A 17794-nucleotide genomic window follows, 5' to 3' on the forward strand; every position below is an offset into this window, starting at 1 on the left:
GGTAACACGGTGAAACCCCGTCTCTACTAAAAATACAGAAAATTAGCTGGGCGTGGTGGCAGACACCTGTAGTCCCAGCTGCTGAGGAGGCTGAGGCAGGAGAACGGCATGAACCCGGGACGCAGATTGCAGTGAGCCAAGATTGCGCCACTGCACTCCAGCCTGGGTGACACAGTGAGACTCTATCTCAAAAAAAAAAAAGAAAATGTGACTATATATCTGATATATATATGTCATATACATGTCATATTTATGTCATATATGTCATATATATACACACACACACACACACCAAGGAATACTACTCAGTCATAAAAAGGAACAAAGTAATGGCATTTGCAGCAACCTGGATGGAGTTGAGATCATTATTCTAAGTGAAGTAACCCAGGAATGGAAAATCAAACATTGTATGTTCTCACTTATAAGTGGGAACCAAGCTATGAAGGTGCAAAGGCATAAGAATGACACAATGGACTTAGGGGACTTGGAGGGAAGGGTAGGAGGGGCAAGGGATAATAGACTACACATTGGGTACAGTGTACACTGCTCAGGTGATGGATGCACCAAAATCTCAGAAATCACCACTAAGGAACTTATCCATGTAACCAAAAACCACCTGTTCCCCAAAAACGTACTGAAATTTTGAAAAAAGGAAATATTGCCAGGAGCGGAGGCTCACGACTATAATCCCAGCACTTTGGGAGGCTGAAGTGAGTCGATCACCTGAGGTCAGGAGTTCAAGACCAGCCTGACCAACATGGAGAAACCCCACCTCTACTAAAAATACAAAAATTAGCCGGGCATGATGGTGCGCACCCGTAATCCCAGCTACTTGGGAGGCTGAGGTGGTAGAATTGCTTGAACCCAGGGGGCAGAGGTTGCAGTGAGCTGAGATCATGCCATTGCACTCCAGCCTGGGCAGCACAGAGAGACTCTGTCTCAAAATTAAAAAAAAAAAACAAAACAGTGCGGTGGGTAGAAATGCATGCGTGGAGACCATGAGGTACATTTACCACTGTAAGTGTTATCGCTGGATACCCAGCTAAAACTCAAAAAAAAAAAAATTGTTTTTAACTTTTACTTTAGGTTCGGGGGTACATGTGCAGGTTTGTTATACAGGCAAACTCGTGTCATGGGAGTTTGTTGTACAGATTATTTCATCACCCAGGTACTAATCCTGGTACCCAATAGTTATTTTTTCTGTTCTTCTCTCTCCTTCCACCCTCCACCCTCAAGTAGACCCCAGTGTCTATTGTTCCCCTCTTGGTGTCCATGGTGTCCTCTTGGTTATACTTAGCTCCCACTTATAAGTGAGAACATGCAGTATTTGGTTTTCTGTTCCTGTGTTAGTTTGCTAAGGATAATGGCCTCCAGCTTCATCCATGTTCTTTAATAACCCGAAAATCAAACAGATCTCTGCTTTGCAGAATGTCTATCTCGCTTCCCTTAACATCCCTGCATTGCAAGAATCACTTAGATCTTAACTGGGGGCATCTATTGGTCAGATAAAGAAGATGGGGGCTTAATGAATCAGAGCGGGTGGGCTGTTGAGTTAATGTTTTCTGAGACATTGCTGTTGCTTACCCTCAAAGGACTTGGGCAACAACCCAGGGTTGCCTCAAAGGACTTGGGCAACAGTCCAGGCTTTTTCAAAGTATGATGAACCAGAAGTGCTAAGGACAAACTGGATGTGCATTTTTGTTCTATTTTCATAACCGAGCACTCTGCATCCTCAAAAACTGCTGATGAGCGCAAGTAATTTTAGTTCAAATCTCCACTGACGAATTTTCTTCCTTTGGACGTCACAGACATTGCGTTACTATCCAAAAAGGACTTTGAGAATATCCTTAGAGCTCTTTGAAGTTTGTTCTAGGGTCCTGAAAACCCCTATGCCTTATGAGCAAGAGAGATTAAAATATTCCTCACCATCCTGGAAAGCCATGCCAGGCATGGCCACAGGCCACACGCCGCCCTCCACCTCTCTGAGATAACACTGAGGTTCTCCACTCAAGCCTGGAAAAATAGTACCACCCTGCTCAACGTAACACGCAGCACACCTTCCTCCATCGCAAACCCCACTTTCTTTCACGAGTCCTTAGCTTTCCAAAGTCTGGACTGGCTTGTGTGAGCACCTAAACACGGTACCAAGTGAAACAAACGGCTGCAGGTGACAGGCAAAGTCATCAGACTTTTCACATTAGCGTAGCCAGATAGATGCAAATAGACACTCCTCCGCGCTCAAAGCTCCCTCCTCATCACTCCCCAAGCTAAAGAACTGTTTGATCATCGGATCATCGTGCCTTCTTGGACATCGTCATTAGCACTGGCTCAACCCTCATGAAAGCTAACACTTCTTCTCCAGCTTGACTTTGGAGAATTCACGGCACAAAACCATTATCACCTGAACTGACTGCTTGGAATGTATTATAAATGCCAGCGTTGTGGTGTAGTGATGAAAAGGGAAGCAGTCTGCAAAATTGCTCAGCCATAAAAGTCATTTGCTACTCTGTGACATACAAGTGCCAACAAGCAAAAAGAAAGTGTGTACAAGACAAACTTAGAAAGGCCCTCGAAGCTTAAGTTTGCAAACGGCATGACAGAGATGAATGAAGGGCAGTTCTTTCGAAGTGTGTTCTGTGGATTCACAAGGGCAATAATGCTGTTTTCAACTCAAGTTTGGTAAAAAATCTTTCAACTTAATCTTCAAAAAGAGCAGTGGAATTCATAGACATGATAATTACATGTATGAGTGACAGGGCCAGGTGCAGTAGCTCATGCCTGTAACCCCAGGAGTTTGGGAGTCTGACGCAGGAGGATTGCTTGAGCCCAGGAGTTCAAGACCAGCCTGAGCAACATAGGGAGACCCTCTCTCTATAAAAAAATACCCCTCCCCCCAAAAAATTAGCTGGGCATGGTGGCATGCGCCTGCAGTCCCAGCTACTTGGGAGGCTGAGGCAGGAAGATTGCTTGGTCTGGGAGGTTGAGGCTGCAGTGAGCCATGATTGTGCCACTGCACTCCAGACAGGACGACACAGTGAAACCTTGTCTTAGACAAAAGCAAAAACAAGTATGAATGACAGAGTCATCCAATTAATAAAGATGTGCATTAGTGAGGCACAATAAAACTGGCATATTTTCTATTTGGATTGACATTACTCAAAACATAAGGACATACAGACAATAGATAATACCTCCAACTTTTTGTAGGGGGTTGCATCTTATACTAAATAAAATCAGAGAGGAGTGAAATAACACAGCATGGTAGGAAAATCTAGGTTTTCAGTCAAGCAGGACTTAATCTCTCTGAGACTCAATTTCCTCACTGGTAAACAGGGACTTACCTTGCGGGACTGTATAAAAACAACACCACATGAAAAACACCTACAAAGGATCACTCAATAAATGGCAGCTACTCATGTTACTGGTAAGCTAGTATTTTCGGATATAAGCAGGGCCAGGCTGGTTGGAAGGGAGAGGAGATAAACTTGGTGGGGTGCAAAGGATGGGAAAAATGGGAGGCTGTCAGAAGGGCAGCAGCTGATACTCAAACCTGAAGACATTCACTCTATAAACCAGGTAAGACTCCCTGGGCTGCCTCAGCAGCTGGTGCACTGCTCTGAGCCCTACTGGATCAGGACAATTCCCAATCCTGAGTCATCAAAAATAATCTACGGGCCACCTTTCCAGGTCACACAGGCACGTTAACACCAGAGTCAGCAACCTAGATTCCCTGAGCGTCTATCATGTGCAAACACCTCACTTGGGACCTGGCTCAAAGGATTTCAATCCTAGTTGAAAAAAGATATTTCTATATCCCAAGAGTTATTTTAAAAAGGGGGAGATGGGGAGAGCATCAGATTCCCTAATTAGAAAATCAGATATAGAAATGCAATTCATGCTTGACAAGTCAAGACAACAAAGTCCTGCAGGAATGTGAAGATCTTTAACAAGCACACACAGAGCTTAAGGCCAACGCAAAGCTGTCCACTCAAAGCAGGAGCTATGTGAGGTTGGACGGCAATTCCAGTGATGCTGAAATTGCTGGGAACATTTTTAATATGTCTTCTTTGGGACTACTTTTCGATTATCTTTTAACATCTTCAGAACTGCAACTCTTGCTTCTTTAAGGTTAAATTTAATTTTCACAATTAAAAAAAAAACACTTAGAGCTCAACCTGCTAAGATTGTATAATATTATTGAAAGTAAAAACAAGGTATGGTTCTGAAGCAATGAGACTGATTTTCCTGTGTTCGTAACCTACCTGTGCTCATCTGCTCCTTTTCCCACAGCTGTGTGGGGCTCATGCTAACGCTAATCCACAAATATTTCTGGCTTTTCACTTTCAGCACACATGGTAGGTTGCACTGACCGATTCTCTTTAGTTGGGTGAAGCCATGTGCCCTGTTTTAGAAAGCTTCCACTTACATCTGGAAGATTGGTGGAAGATTTAATTGCTGGTGAAAGAGCTTCTCTTTCTCTTTCCCCTTCTCCCTCTGCATGAACCAGAAATGCTGGAAATGGTGGCTGCTTCATCAGCCTTGGGCCCTTGGCTGGGCAGAACCTTTCAACGTTTGATCCAGCTCTCAGTTGAGATGTAGCATGAGTGAGAAATAAACTTTTGTGGTCCTGAGCCACTAAGACTTGGGGGCTGATTGTTACTGCAGCATAACCTGGTCTATTCTGACTAATACAATGAAGTGGCAGCAGACCAGCAGTTCTCCAGCTCCTCGGGCTCTCATCAGGCTCAAAGACAGCACTGTCTGCCTTTCCCAGCTGTGGGGGTACATTCATCCTCCTATTGTCCTTTGTTATGGGTCACTTGAATAAAACAACAGTCCTTCAGTGGGTGAACGGTGAAACAAACAGCAGTATATCCACACCAGGGAATACTACTCACCAATAAAAAGAAACAACTCAGATTATCTCAAGGGAATTATGCTTTGTGGGAAAAAAAATGATTTACATATAACATTTTTGAAATGACAAAATTACAGATGATACAGGGTGGTGGCTGACAGGGCTTAGGGAGAGCAGGAGGAAGGGAGGTGGCTGTGGCTACAGGGGAGCAGCACAAGGGATCCTTGTGAGGGAACTGTCTTGCATCTTGACTGTGGTGGCTGTCACACAAATTACTCATGTGATAAAACTCCATAGAACTAATATACACCCACACATATGAGTGTAGGTAAAACTTGTGAAATCTGAACAAGGTCAGTGGATTTTATCAATGTTAATTTTCCAGCGGTGATATTATACCACAGCTATATACTATATTACTATCAGGGGAAACTGGGTGACACGATTTGGCTGTGTCCTCACCCAAATCTCACCTCGAATTGTAATAATCCCCACATGTCAAGGGTGGGGCCAGGTGGAGATAACTGAATCATGGGGGCAGTTCATGCTGTTCTCATGGCAGTGAATAAGTCTCACAAGATCTGATGGTTTTATAAATAGGATTTCCCCTGCACAAGCTCTCTTGCCTGCCATCACCTAAGACGTCCCTTTGCTCTTCCTTCATCTTCCACCATGATTGTGAGGCCTCCCCAGCTATGTGGAACTGTGAGTCTGTTAAACCCCTTTCCTTTATAAATTACCCAGTCTCAGGTATGTCTTTATCGGCAGCATGAGAACGGACTAATACACTGGATGAAGGCTATGTGGATCTCTTTGTATTATTTCTAGCAATTGTGTGTGAATCTACAATTACGTCACAATGAAAAGTTTTTAAAATAATCTTTGTTTAAAAAAAAGAAACCTTTTTACTCTCTATCCCCTTGTCCCAATTTATTTTATTTTCTTTAGAACACTTAACATTACCAAATACCACACATGTTTATTACCCATTTATTTATTTTTAGCCTTCTCTACTGATATATAAGCTTTATAAGGGTAGAGACTGGTTTGTTCTCTGTCTTCCTTAATCTAGAACACACCTAGCACACAATTGGCGCACAATACATATTCATGGAATAAGCTAATCAGTATGAAATATAGAATGAATGAAGGGGCACACCTCAGAGTGCTCTGCCGCACTTTCAACATTTCTGAAAGCTCTAAAACTTAAATATGACAATAGGTTTGACATTTTGCACATTTTCTAACTCCGAGAGTTATGACTCTCAGTGCAGAAATATTTATTTTATAATGACAGAGCTGTAACTCATCTTCCCAAGGACTTAATGCCTCCTTTGCTTTCAAGCCTCCAGAGATTCTCCCCTCCCTTGAGGAGACAGTATGGGCTGAAATAGATCACTGCATACAAGAATGTGTCTCCACTTGGATTCCACTTGGCAAGATAAATTCAGGGTCAGCTTCATGCGTGCTTTTAAACTCAGAAGAAAAATGCATAACAGTAGTAAAATAAAATGCTATATTTTAACTATCATAAGTTGCAGTTAAATAACTGCTTTCTTCTTTGGTCAAAAGCCTTATCTCAGTGAAGCTGAGTTTATTCTAAGGAGCCAATTAAATGCTCATCAAAGCCAAGCCAAGGGCAGGAACTTGAATTGTGAACCAAACAAAAGAACAAATTGTACTGATTTACTGGATCTGAAACCAAACCTTAATACAAACTGTTTACTGAAATATGAACCAGGTAAAGCTTGAGAGAACTTTTCAAACACACCTGATGATTCAGTCCAATCAAGTAACTTAACCTCTATATACTTAAAAGCTTTTGAACGGGCTCAAAAACTCAACTCACAAAACAAATCGCAGCCCCAACTTCAATGCAACAAACATTTCTTGACAATAATTGCAGAAAGAAGACATACTGGAAATGTGACCACAAACCCTCTTTTCCAAGTCAACATCATAATATGGTGAGTTTTAAAACAATCAAGCCTGTAATTACTTTTCAAATGGAGAATATCAGATCCTTTGGATCTACGTGTTTTGTGCAGAAGGAGGAAGGCGGAGTTAGGGGTTCAGAATTATAAAGGAACAGGAAAGGATACAGGTGAAAGGCACGAGTGAGGCTGGGCACGGGGACTCACGCCTGTAATCCCAGCACTTTGGGAGGCCGAGACGGGAGGATCATGAGGTCAGGAGATCGAGACCATCCTGGTTAACACGGTGAAACCCCGTCTCTACTAAAAAATACAAAAAACTAGCCGGGCGAGGTGGCGGGCGCCTGTAGTCCCAGCTACTCGGGAGGCTGAGGCAGGAGAATGGCGGGAACCCGGGAGGCGGAGCTTGCAGTGAGCCAAGATCGCACCACTGCACTCCAGCCTGGGTAACAGCGAGACTCTGTCTCAAAACAAACAAACAAACAAAAAGGCACGAGTGCCTGTTGAGAGACGGGAAACCCAACCACTCCTTGACACTTCGATTTAACACTAGAAAGAAATTTACAATCATGGGATAGACATAACACCATTGCTGCAAAACAAATACTGTTTCACAGGTGGACCCGAACTGGTCACAACAGAAGTCCTGAACCGTGATCTAGAACAGCAGGTGCATTACCTGTGGAGAGCTGAGTGGGGAGGGGGTTCATTTCTTTGTCCACCATCTTCTGGTACAAAGCCCTCAGGCTGAAAGGCTCCACTGTGAAAGGCAGCGTCCCGGTCAACATGGCATACATGTTCACGCCTCTGAAAAGAGAGACATACACACGAAAGTGGAGTCAGGTCCCCTGAGGAGGGGAAGACACTGGAGACATGGGCTTCACCGAAGCACGAGAGCTGCTGCTTCCATGCCAACCTCAACAGGCCCTCTTCAAAGCCATCTTTGTAGAACGCTCAGTGTCACGTTCAAAGAGTTGGGTGAGGCCGGGCGCGGTGGTTCATGCCTGTGATCCCAGCACTCTGGGAGGTAGATCACCTGAGGTCAGGAGTTCGAGACCAGCCTGTGTAGCGCCTCCATCCCCAACCCCTGCCTCATCAGCCTGGACCACTACCTGCTCATCCCCTCGCTGCTGTGCTGCAAGCTGTGCATGAAGCCCCTGCACACCCTGGCACCCATCTCTAGTAAAAATACAAAAATTAGCCAGGCGTGGTGGCAGGTGCCTGTAATCCCAGCTACTGGGGAGGCTGAGGCAGGAGAATCACTTGAACATAGGAGGCGGAGGTTGCACTGAGCCGAGATCGCGCCATTGTACTCCAGTCTGAGCGTCAAGAGTGAAATTCCACCTCGACAAAAGAAAGAGAGAGAGCGACAGAAAGAAAGAAAGAGAGAGAGAGGGAGGGAGGGAGGGAGGGAGGGAGGAAGGAAGAGAGGGAGAAAGAAAGAAAGAGAAAGAGAGAGAGAGAGAAAGAAAGAAGGAAGGAAGGAAGGAAGGAAGGAAGGAAGGAAGGAAGGAAGGAAGGAAGGAAGGAAGGAAGGAAGGAAAGAAACAAACAAAGAAAGAAACAAAGAGAAAGAAAGGCAGGCTTGGGTGAGAGCACTTGAATGTGAAGACCCAGAAGGCAACCACAGAGAAAAACAGGAGTTTCAAGAGCGTCAGGAACCACCTCCTGAGGAGGGGAACCATGGCCCTCTGCTCTCTCCAAATGCTATGGCAGGAAGAAGTCAACAGCAAGGAGGCCCAGACCAAGCAATGTAAGAAACACCTGGGAGACGTCAGGGACCTCAATTAAGAGTAGTATTGCCATTATGCGGTTTTCCAAGGATGGCTTACAAGGTGGTACCTGGAAAAGGCTGACCAAAAAACACAGGAAAAGCCCCCCACACCGGAATCTCCTGTCACAGCCAAACTGTGAGCCAGGTTACCACTCAGCCCTCAGAAACGAAGCCTCATACCAAAACCCAGTGTTTTGCTCTACTCTTAAATTTTGCTGTGGCTTGTAACTAGAGAAATTTCTGGGGAGGTCCCCTTCCTTCCTGTCCTGATTTTTTTTATTGTTCATTGTGAGATTCTGCCACCTGGCCCCAACCCAACATCTCAGATGTGGCTGAAATACCTTCTGAATAAGCTTAACTGCCCCTATCCAAAGCCAATCTGAGAACAGAAACATCTTCTTAGAGGATTTTTATTTTCCTGATGTGCAAATCTAACATCGTTGTGATGAGATTTCCTGATGGGGATGAAATGTCTGCCTACCAAGAGGTCTCAAGTGTTCAAAAGCTCCCAAGGGAATATATACTTTATAAACAGGCACTAAGATTTCCAGTCAAAACAAATCCAATGAGACTGATTGAAATTAAGACCCTCGAGGCCCAATTCCAAGGCAGCCCCCTCTGAATTATGGCATTTCAGATAATGACAGGTACTGGAGCCCACAGCTCCCGCTAGAAATCATTTGCTAATTTCAGACCTATACTAAGACCTGGTTCCCACTCACAGTGGAGTTAGTGGGACAGATGCATAAACAGTCATTCCACAAATACTTGCTGGATGGCTCTCTGCCCCAGGCAAGACTATAGGTGCTGGGTACTGGGGAGCAGAGAAAGACCTGCCCTCTTGGGGTTTGAGTGGGGAAGAAGACAGGCAAGCAACATGCGAACAAATAAATGAGCACAGTCCTTTCAGGGAGTGATCAGTGCAAAAGGAATAAGAAATGCTGAATTGCACCACTTTTGACCACAAGAGGAGTTCAATGAAGGGAGAAAGAGAACTTAGAAACAGGTATATAAAGAGGGGACGACACGCAGGTAGTGACGCATGTGTGTGAGCTCATGTATCTTTGGCTGGCTGGTTGTGTGGCTGGAGAGATAAAAAGGGCATAAACAAACAAATGGAAACAAGAATGAACAAGGCACACACAGAGCTATTTGAGCAGCATTTCCCTGTGTGTGTTTAGTGGAACACACCCGCCGGGGGAGGAATAGGGGTTAGGCAGATACAAGTAGTATGGCCAAATAATTTGGGGAGTAGTTATGTTGTATAAGTGGATTAAAGGGGCTCAAAATGGAAAGTAGGAAACTGTGGCAGGAAATTGGCAGGTTGCTGTTAAAATCAGAATGGGAATGATGGCACGCAACAGAAAGGGAAAGGCAAAGACGCAGTGGAGACATTTGAAGGGCACGTGCCAGGTGGCAAACTCAGAATGCAGGACCAATGGTGGTAACAGAGTGGTACTGAGGAGGCTGAGGAGAGACAGGTTAGGGGTGCAGGGAAGGAGTATCAGGGTGAGTGATATGTTTGAGAACGTACTATGCAATGCTGCACTTTGAGTATGTTTGAGGTAGAGCTCAACATTCTTGCTTCAAAAAATTATTGGAGATCGGTAAGAGGGAATGCTAAAAGGGTCACAAAATTGTAGAGTTTTGCATACAAAGAGGACTGGGACACATGGCTTTTATGGATGGAAACCTTCTGGCACATCCCACAAAGCTGTTGCTGAGGACCACTGAACAACCTCCAAGACAAGCTGTTCCCAATGCTTCTGAGCCAGCCTGTTCCATCCAGGGCGATTCTATGCAAAAATAAAGCTTTCCAAGACTAAGCCAACGTCTACATCTTCTGTTCATTGGTTGTGGAACAAGACCAGTTTCTCTTCCATGGTCAGCACTTCACATCTTTGAAAACTAGAACCAGGATCTTCCCACCCTTCTCGGTCTTCCCCAGTCCGGGACCTCAGGCCTTTTGCCTGTGCTTTATTTGACACGGTTGGGAGTCTCCTCAACAACCCAGTCCTCTGCCCTGAATACACACCGGCAGGTTCATGCAGTTAATGAGCTTTAATGCTTTCATGCTATATAGCAAAGACCTCATATTTCAACAGAGTTGGAGTGAACTGAGTTAAGGGGAAGAAAAAACAAAAAGATTCTGTCCCTGCTCACCACCTCTGAGTGCCTAATCTTACCCTAACATTCATACCTAAAGCTGAAGAGCCTGCTACTTACACAATATCATTTTTTTCTGCAGCAAGTGCTTCATAATGCCTAACTCATGCAGTATTTCTCAAACTGAGGTACACAGACACATCCTCAGGGGTGCGGCAGTTCTAATTTTTATTTTCTTCTTGGCAACAGACTAAAACATTTCACAAAGCATAACTGGGGCATTGGATGACCACCGTATAACTAAGAACATCCTCCACCGCACACACCCAATTTCAGTGCCTGCTTTGGTATTTCTTTACCAATGAACTATTTTTGAAAAAAAAAAAATTCACTTTTATTGTCATAGCCTAATGAGAAGGAAGCAGAGCTGGACTTAGAGTGTCAGTGATGCGTCTGTGCTTCTATCAGTGGAAAAGAAAGTCTCCTGGTAACTGGAATAGCGTGTCGTTTGTCCTCAGATCAGTGGCATCAGCACCACCTGAGAACTTGTTGAAAATGCACATTCAGCCAGGCGCAATGGCTCAAACCTGTAATTCCAGCAATTTGGGAGGCTGAGGCGGTCGGCTCTCTTGAGCTCAGGAGTTCGAGATCAGCCTGGGCAACATGGTGAGATTCCATTTCTACAAAAAATACCAAAATTAGCCAGGCATGGTGGCACACACCTGTAAGTCCCAGCTACTTGGGGGGCTGAGGTGGGAGGATCACTTGAGCCCAGAAGGTTGGGGCTGCAAGGAGATGTAAGTGTGCCACTGCATTCCAGCTTAGGTGACAGAGCGAGACCCCGACTCTTAAAAAAAACAAAAACAAAAAGCAAAGAAAATGCACATTCCTGGGCACCACTGCACATCTCCAGAATCAGAAACTCTGCGGTGTTTTTGCAAGCCCTCCAGTGCTTCTGATGCATACTCAAAAAACTGGAGAGATCCTGGAAGAATGACAAGTTTTAGGGGAGTTGAGGCATCACAAGATGGGCCTGACAATGTTGAAGAACCTGTGCCCAGCAGTGAGAACTGCACTCATGCTGTGTATAGCCGTTCCCTTCCCACAAAACATTAGCCATTGCATTCATGTTGCTCATTTGAATATTCTGGAGTTCTTTTACTCTCGGTTATATTTAACCTGTAAATGAGTTTTGGTTTTTTCAGTTGTATAGGGCCATAAATAAAAGGAGTTTAATTTGGGGCTCATGTACTTATAAATAACATTTAAAGAAAAATAACTCATGTCAACACACACAGTTATGAAGAATGTTCTTCCTTTAAAAAGACAGTGTATAATACTCAAGTTTGCAGAACACTGCTCTATGACCTTTACTATTCCCTTTAATTTTCAGGGCGCACCTAGCTTCCTGTCCCAGGTGGGGGTGTCGTATAGTGCAGATGCCTCTAGGAGGTAGGACATCATGATAATGGGAGGGGAACCCCACTAAAGGGGTTTGAAGAGCATATGAGGCCAGAGGAGCAACTGTAAAGCCTTTATGAATGGTTCTTTCTTGAAGGAGACCCTGAGCCACCAAACTGCTTGCCTCCTTGTCACCGACTGGCTTCAACAGATGCCAAAAGTCTCCTCAAGTCACTGCATATTACACTGGTCTTTGCCTCTCTCCGTCATCTGGCTGGGACCACAGATAAGATGAACAGATGCTTGTCTTCAAGATGGCGCCAGAGCCATCCAGGTGGCAGGTCTGGCCAGGGTTGAGCAAGTGGTTTTTGTAGCAACTTTAATTGATGACTTTACAAACTGATTCCAGAATTCCATTTCTCTTGGAGGAGTTTATCGATGGGTGAAAAAAAAAAAAAAAAAAAAGAAGCAGCAGCTGTCACAAATCCTTAAAGAGGACCCACCTCTCTCATCCTAGGGTCTCTCATTCATGAGATGTGGATAATAATAGTACCTACCTTCAGACTGCATGAGGGTCACATCAACTAAGCCACAGAAAGAACTGAATTCTGTAGTTGGAAGAAATTAAGCTTGATAAATTGTGATCTATTGTTTCATCAAAACACCTTTCTTAAAATAAGAGGGAAAAAGCTACAATTTTATTTGTACTGTGTTGCCCAATAAGAATGGAAACCTGGCCAGGCGCAGTGGCTCATGCCTGTAATCCCAGCACTTTGGAAGGCTGAGGCAGGTGGATCACCAGAGGTCAGGAGTTCGAGACCAGCCTCAACATGGAGAAACCCCATCTCTACTAAAAATACAAAATGAGTTGGGCTTAGTGGCGCATGCCTGTAATCCCAGCTACTCAGAAGGCTGAGGCAGGAGAATCTCTTGAACCCAGGAGGCGGAGGTTGCGGTGAGCAGAGATTGCGTCATTGCTTAGGCAACAAAAGCAAAACTCCATCTCAAAAAAAAAAAAAAAAGAAAGAAAGAAAACCTACGTGAACAGTCATACAGTCCTAGCTAGGAGATTTCAAAAGGGAAACCAGATTGAGCACCTTAATTCCTTTCCCCCAGAGTTTCCATACATGTTTAATATCTGGATAAAGAGAAGCCTAGTCCCTCTGACATTTCAGAAGTATGTGAGGATACCAAGGGAAAAATGTGGAATGCAGTTTATAAACCTCTGTAATCCCATAGAATTAGTAGGAGTTTCAAAACATGTTCAGAATTTCCTGATGGGTCTTTTGAAATATGGCCCAGGGGCTTTCTGGATTCTCTGTGGCAGACATGGGATTCCCAAGAATCAAAGACAGTCTTAACAAATGAGAGGGATAAGAGACTGGGACAAGAGAGGACAACAATCAAATATGACCGGGGGTTTTTCCAGCAGAATGAAATAAGGGTGAGCTATCGCAGGCTGGAAGAAAACGCAAAGATACTAGGCAGCGTGGAATACTCTGATCTCACAAGAGGAAGAAGGCAGACAATGCGGGGGCAGCTGAAAGAAGAGGAAAAGGGCCCTTACTTGTGAAATACAAAGGGGGAAGCCTTGGAATTAAGTCAAAAGCCAAATGGCCATCCTGATATTTAGTCTGATACACAAAAAAATATTCCCTGGAGGAAAAGCTGTGGCATCACCTGCCATCCCAAAGAGGAAAGACATGGAGTCACTGCTCCCTGGAAAAGTCGCTGGCAATTTTAACAAGAGGCAGGGGACAAAGCAATGGACAGAGCCATCCCGGCAGGTGGAGGGAGGCTCTGGTTACTTGTTCTTAAGGGGCGTGTAAACAGGAACCTCAGAAACTGCCCAGTTTACACAGAGTGCAGTCAAAAGGACCTTCAGGAGATGCACCTTATTTCTGTGTGGCTCTCCCAAGAAAGGAATTGCCTTGGAAAAATTGAAAATAACTTGTCACCTGAAAGCAATATCTTTCCATCTTTCAGTATCAACTTTTAATAATACAACTTCCAATTTAAGGTCTTGTAAGTAGACTAGGAATCAATTCATCCATTTGGAAAATCTCAAATTTCACCACTGTTCCATTAAATGGTCTATGTTTAGCAAGAAATTATTTTCTTGTGGATTTCAAGATGGTTGTTTCTCTTCCTTTCCTTCGTTCCTTTCTTCTATGTTAAATATGCATGCTCGCTACAAAGGGAAAAAAAATCTCATACTTTATAACTGAATAATCTCAGAAGCTAAGGGAAACCCCTCTTAAAAGTCAAAAGCCCTAAGGTTCCCCAAAGGAGTCATCATTTTCCTCTTCCCACCACCTCTTGCTAGCCTTCATTTTGAGAGGGTCTCAACAGAGAGAAAACACTAATACCATCCTTCCATATTTGACCCCTGCCAGTAGCCGATGATGTCTGGTAGTACTTACAAAACACTGAGTCTGAGGCCTAGAACAAATTCTCTCCCTTTCCCTCCTGAACACCCAGTTCTATTTGGAGACAGGAGAGCTATTTGGAGACATGGTGCCTCTTGGCCAAGTTGTCTACCCAAAGGTACAGCACTGGAGACAGAGATTTTTTTTTTTCCACTAAGTGAAAACAGATGCAATGAGCTAGGAAGGTGGACTGAGTGTGTCGTGCGTGACTCTCCAGGAGGCACCAGGTCCTCACGCAAGTACTTCACCCATCCATCCCAGCGGCCCCCATGAGAGCAGAGGACAGCTTTAGCCCAAAAACGTTGCGTTCTCAATCTTCTCAGGATAGAACTCTCCATTTCTGTTTTCCTTACCAGTAGGGATTCACTGAAGGTTGCACGGGAGCATTGTTATATTCTGAAGATAAAGTTAATTTTGAATTCTTTTCAATTAAAAAGTACATCTGCATTAAAGTTGTTTTAAATTAGCATATATGTCACTCAGAGGAAAAGTCAATTCACAGTAATAAAAGTTCAATGCACCAGAATGAATATTTTTGGTTTTTGTGTCTGAAACCTCAAAGTTCATTGGAGACACACACATCAATATATTTTATATATATATATATAAAATCCAGGGTAAAGGAAAGAAGTGAATTACTTTACAGCTATTTTTTATGGTCTTGAAAATACTGACCATTGAAAATAATGGAAAACCCCCAAGAAAGTGCACAATTTCCCATTTCCATTGTTAATTATGGCTTCACTGGAGGAGGGTCCTGGGGGCCCTATTAGTAGAGAAGCGCTTTCTTTCCCAAGGTTTCTTTCAATGACAGGCTGATTTTCTTCCTAAATCAATCTCAGAAGTTGTGGATAAAGTCCCTGCCATCCATCAGGTCCAAAGCCTCCAGGAGAGGAGTTTGCTTTTATGGAAGTGAACTCTTCATTCTGTTTTTGTTTCAGAGCCATAAAGAGAGAAGCCATTTTATAATAACAGTGTCTAACCCAGTGAGAAAATCGGTTCCATTTTCACTCTCATTTTAAACAGCCTTCTACATTAAATTCACTTTGGGTTTTCCATCTCCACTTCTACCAGCAAAGTCATGGGTGCCAAACAGAACCCTAACCCGAATCTTAGACACAACACTTCAAAGCAGTAGAAAATTATCTCTTAAAAGGTACTGAAGTTTTATGTTTTTGCCAAAATTAAGAGGAAGAGAAATGAGATGTGTCACACCTACCAGTCTTTTGCATATGCTGTTCCCTCTGCCTGGAACGTTTCCCTGCCCGTTCTCCACCTGGCCAATTCCACTCATCTTTCAGGAACAGATCAAACTTGCCTACAGATGCCTTCCTGACTTAACCCAGCTGTGCAGCCATGTGTACTAGGGCTGCCATAACAAAAAAATCTGTTTTGTTTCTCAGGAGTTTACTTTTGACCTTTCCTGGCCTTCTTCCCTGACACCTTCCTCTTCCCATGGCTGATTCCTTCTCATCTTTAGGATCTGGCTTTGAAGTCTTCTCCTCAAGAGGCTACTCCATCTTCTTCCCTGAATCCCTCTCACTTCCTCCACAGAGGTTACCACACTCAGTTTATAGCGTTTTAAAATACCGGCTGTTTGTCCCTCTAGCATGTAAACCCCACCAGGGGAAGTACAACATAATAGAAGCAGCAGAGGGTGGTGACTCAGAGGCCTAGAGGCAAACCACATAGGTCAAATCCTGGCTCTGTCACACGCTGGTGTATCATGTGGGCAAGTGGCTGAGGCTCTTCATGCCTCAGTTTCCACACCTTTAAATTGGGAGTAACACAGCACTACCTTGAAGGGTTGTTAGGCGGATAGGATGAGTCAATCCATGCTGATCATTACAAAGAGCCTGGCACCTCCCCTCTCTCTTGCTTCCTCTCCCACCATGTGATCTCTGCACACACTGGTCCCCTGCACCTTCCACCATGAGTGGAAGCGGCCTGAGGCCTCACCAGAAGCAGATGCTGCCACCATGCTTCTTGTACAGCCTGCAGAACCATGAGCCAAATACAGCTCTTTTCCTTAGGAATGACCCAGCCTCAGGTATTCCTTTGCAGCAACAAAAGACAGACTAAGACAGGGGACCTCTTGGTCTTTCAGGCTCCCATAGCCTTTTGTGCTTGTGTGTGTGTATGTGTGTGTGCGCGCGCGCACGCACACACACGCGCACACAAATTCTTCCTCTCATAGCTTCCCATTTAGCATAAATGAGTTCTCTAGCTGTTAAGAAAGTGATTATAGACCCACATATCCATATTTATCCACTCAATGCATATTTATCGAGGGAAGACTGTACCAGACACCTGTGAGAGTTCTTAAGGGTTGGAAGAAATCCATAATGGATTTCCTCCCATATACAACTCTGATCCACTGGTATTAGCTGCCGGGAGGGGCTGTGTTGAGGGGGATTCAGAGGCCTTCTCAGAAGAGAAGTCTATGACTAGCAATGCCTTAGAAGGCATCCTCTGCTGCTCCCTGCTCCACTCCACTAGCTCTACCTGACCCCAGCCCACCTGAGCCCGTCATCAGCACACCACACACACCCCATATGCAGCCTGCACACCAGACCATACTTGTGAAGTAACTGGGAGCCCAGGCTTCAGCAACGGGCAGCTCCACTACATTCGGGCTCACATGTGCCTCTAGGCAGCGCTCACCACTCTCTTCTATCTGTGCAAACTGGGGGCAAGAGATGTGCCTCACAGGACTGTCCTGAAGATCAGGGGTGACTAACCAGGGCACCCAACCTGCTCAGGAGTAGAAGCTGATTCCTGACCTGTTTCACCTCTTCGCTGACAAGCAGGTCCTCTTAGCCAGGGTTCCAGAAGAGTCGGCCCCTTCTGGGAAAGTTCCGGGAATTCCCTATCTCTCCACATCTTGTTCTGGTCTCTGTTTCTTCTCAATCCAACCGGAACATCCTCAGCTCCTCTCGCTTCTAGAGCCTTGAACTGACCCACATTCCTCTGTTTGCTTTCTCGGCCAGCTTCAGCCCTGACCTGCCAGCTTCTGTTTCCCTGGGTGAAACACCTGCTCCTTCCTCCTCTGTCCCTCTTTCCCTTTTCTCTTCCTTCCTCCCTCCCTTCCTCCTTTCCTCCTTTCCTTTCTCCTTCCTCTCTCCTCCTTCCCACCTTCTTTTTTTCCTCCCTCCCCTCCTCCAGGTTCCACCAGGTGCTGAGGAAATTCTGGGAGCAAGCCAAGCGGTCCCTGCCCCTCCGCTACAGCCCAAAGGGTCCCAGCAGGTGGACAAAGACCTCACAGTGAGGCCCAGGAACACAGAGAGCCGGG

At 44.8% G+C, this 17794-nt stretch overlaps 1 protein-coding gene across 1 annotated transcript in view; it reads right to left on the reverse strand.

Annotated features, from left to right (window-relative positions):
- The window catches only part of HUNK (hormonally up-regulated Neu-associated kinase), a 127662-nt gene that overhangs the window by 34649 nt on the left and 75219 nt on the right, over positions 1–17794 (reverse strand). Inside the window, exon 5 of the mRNA XM_007965027.3 lies at positions 7472–7599. Coding sequence (XP_007963218.1) covers positions 7472–7599 — 128 coding nt within the window. The remainder of the gene's footprint in view (positions 1–7471; positions 7600–17794) is intronic.

The sequence above is a fragment of the Chlorocebus sabaeus genome, chromosome 2 (genome assembly GCF_047675955.1).
Source record: "Chlorocebus sabaeus isolate Y175 chromosome 2, mChlSab1.0.hap1, whole genome shotgun sequence".
NCBI lineage: Eukaryota > Metazoa > Chordata > Mammalia > Primates > Cercopithecidae > Chlorocebus > Chlorocebus sabaeus.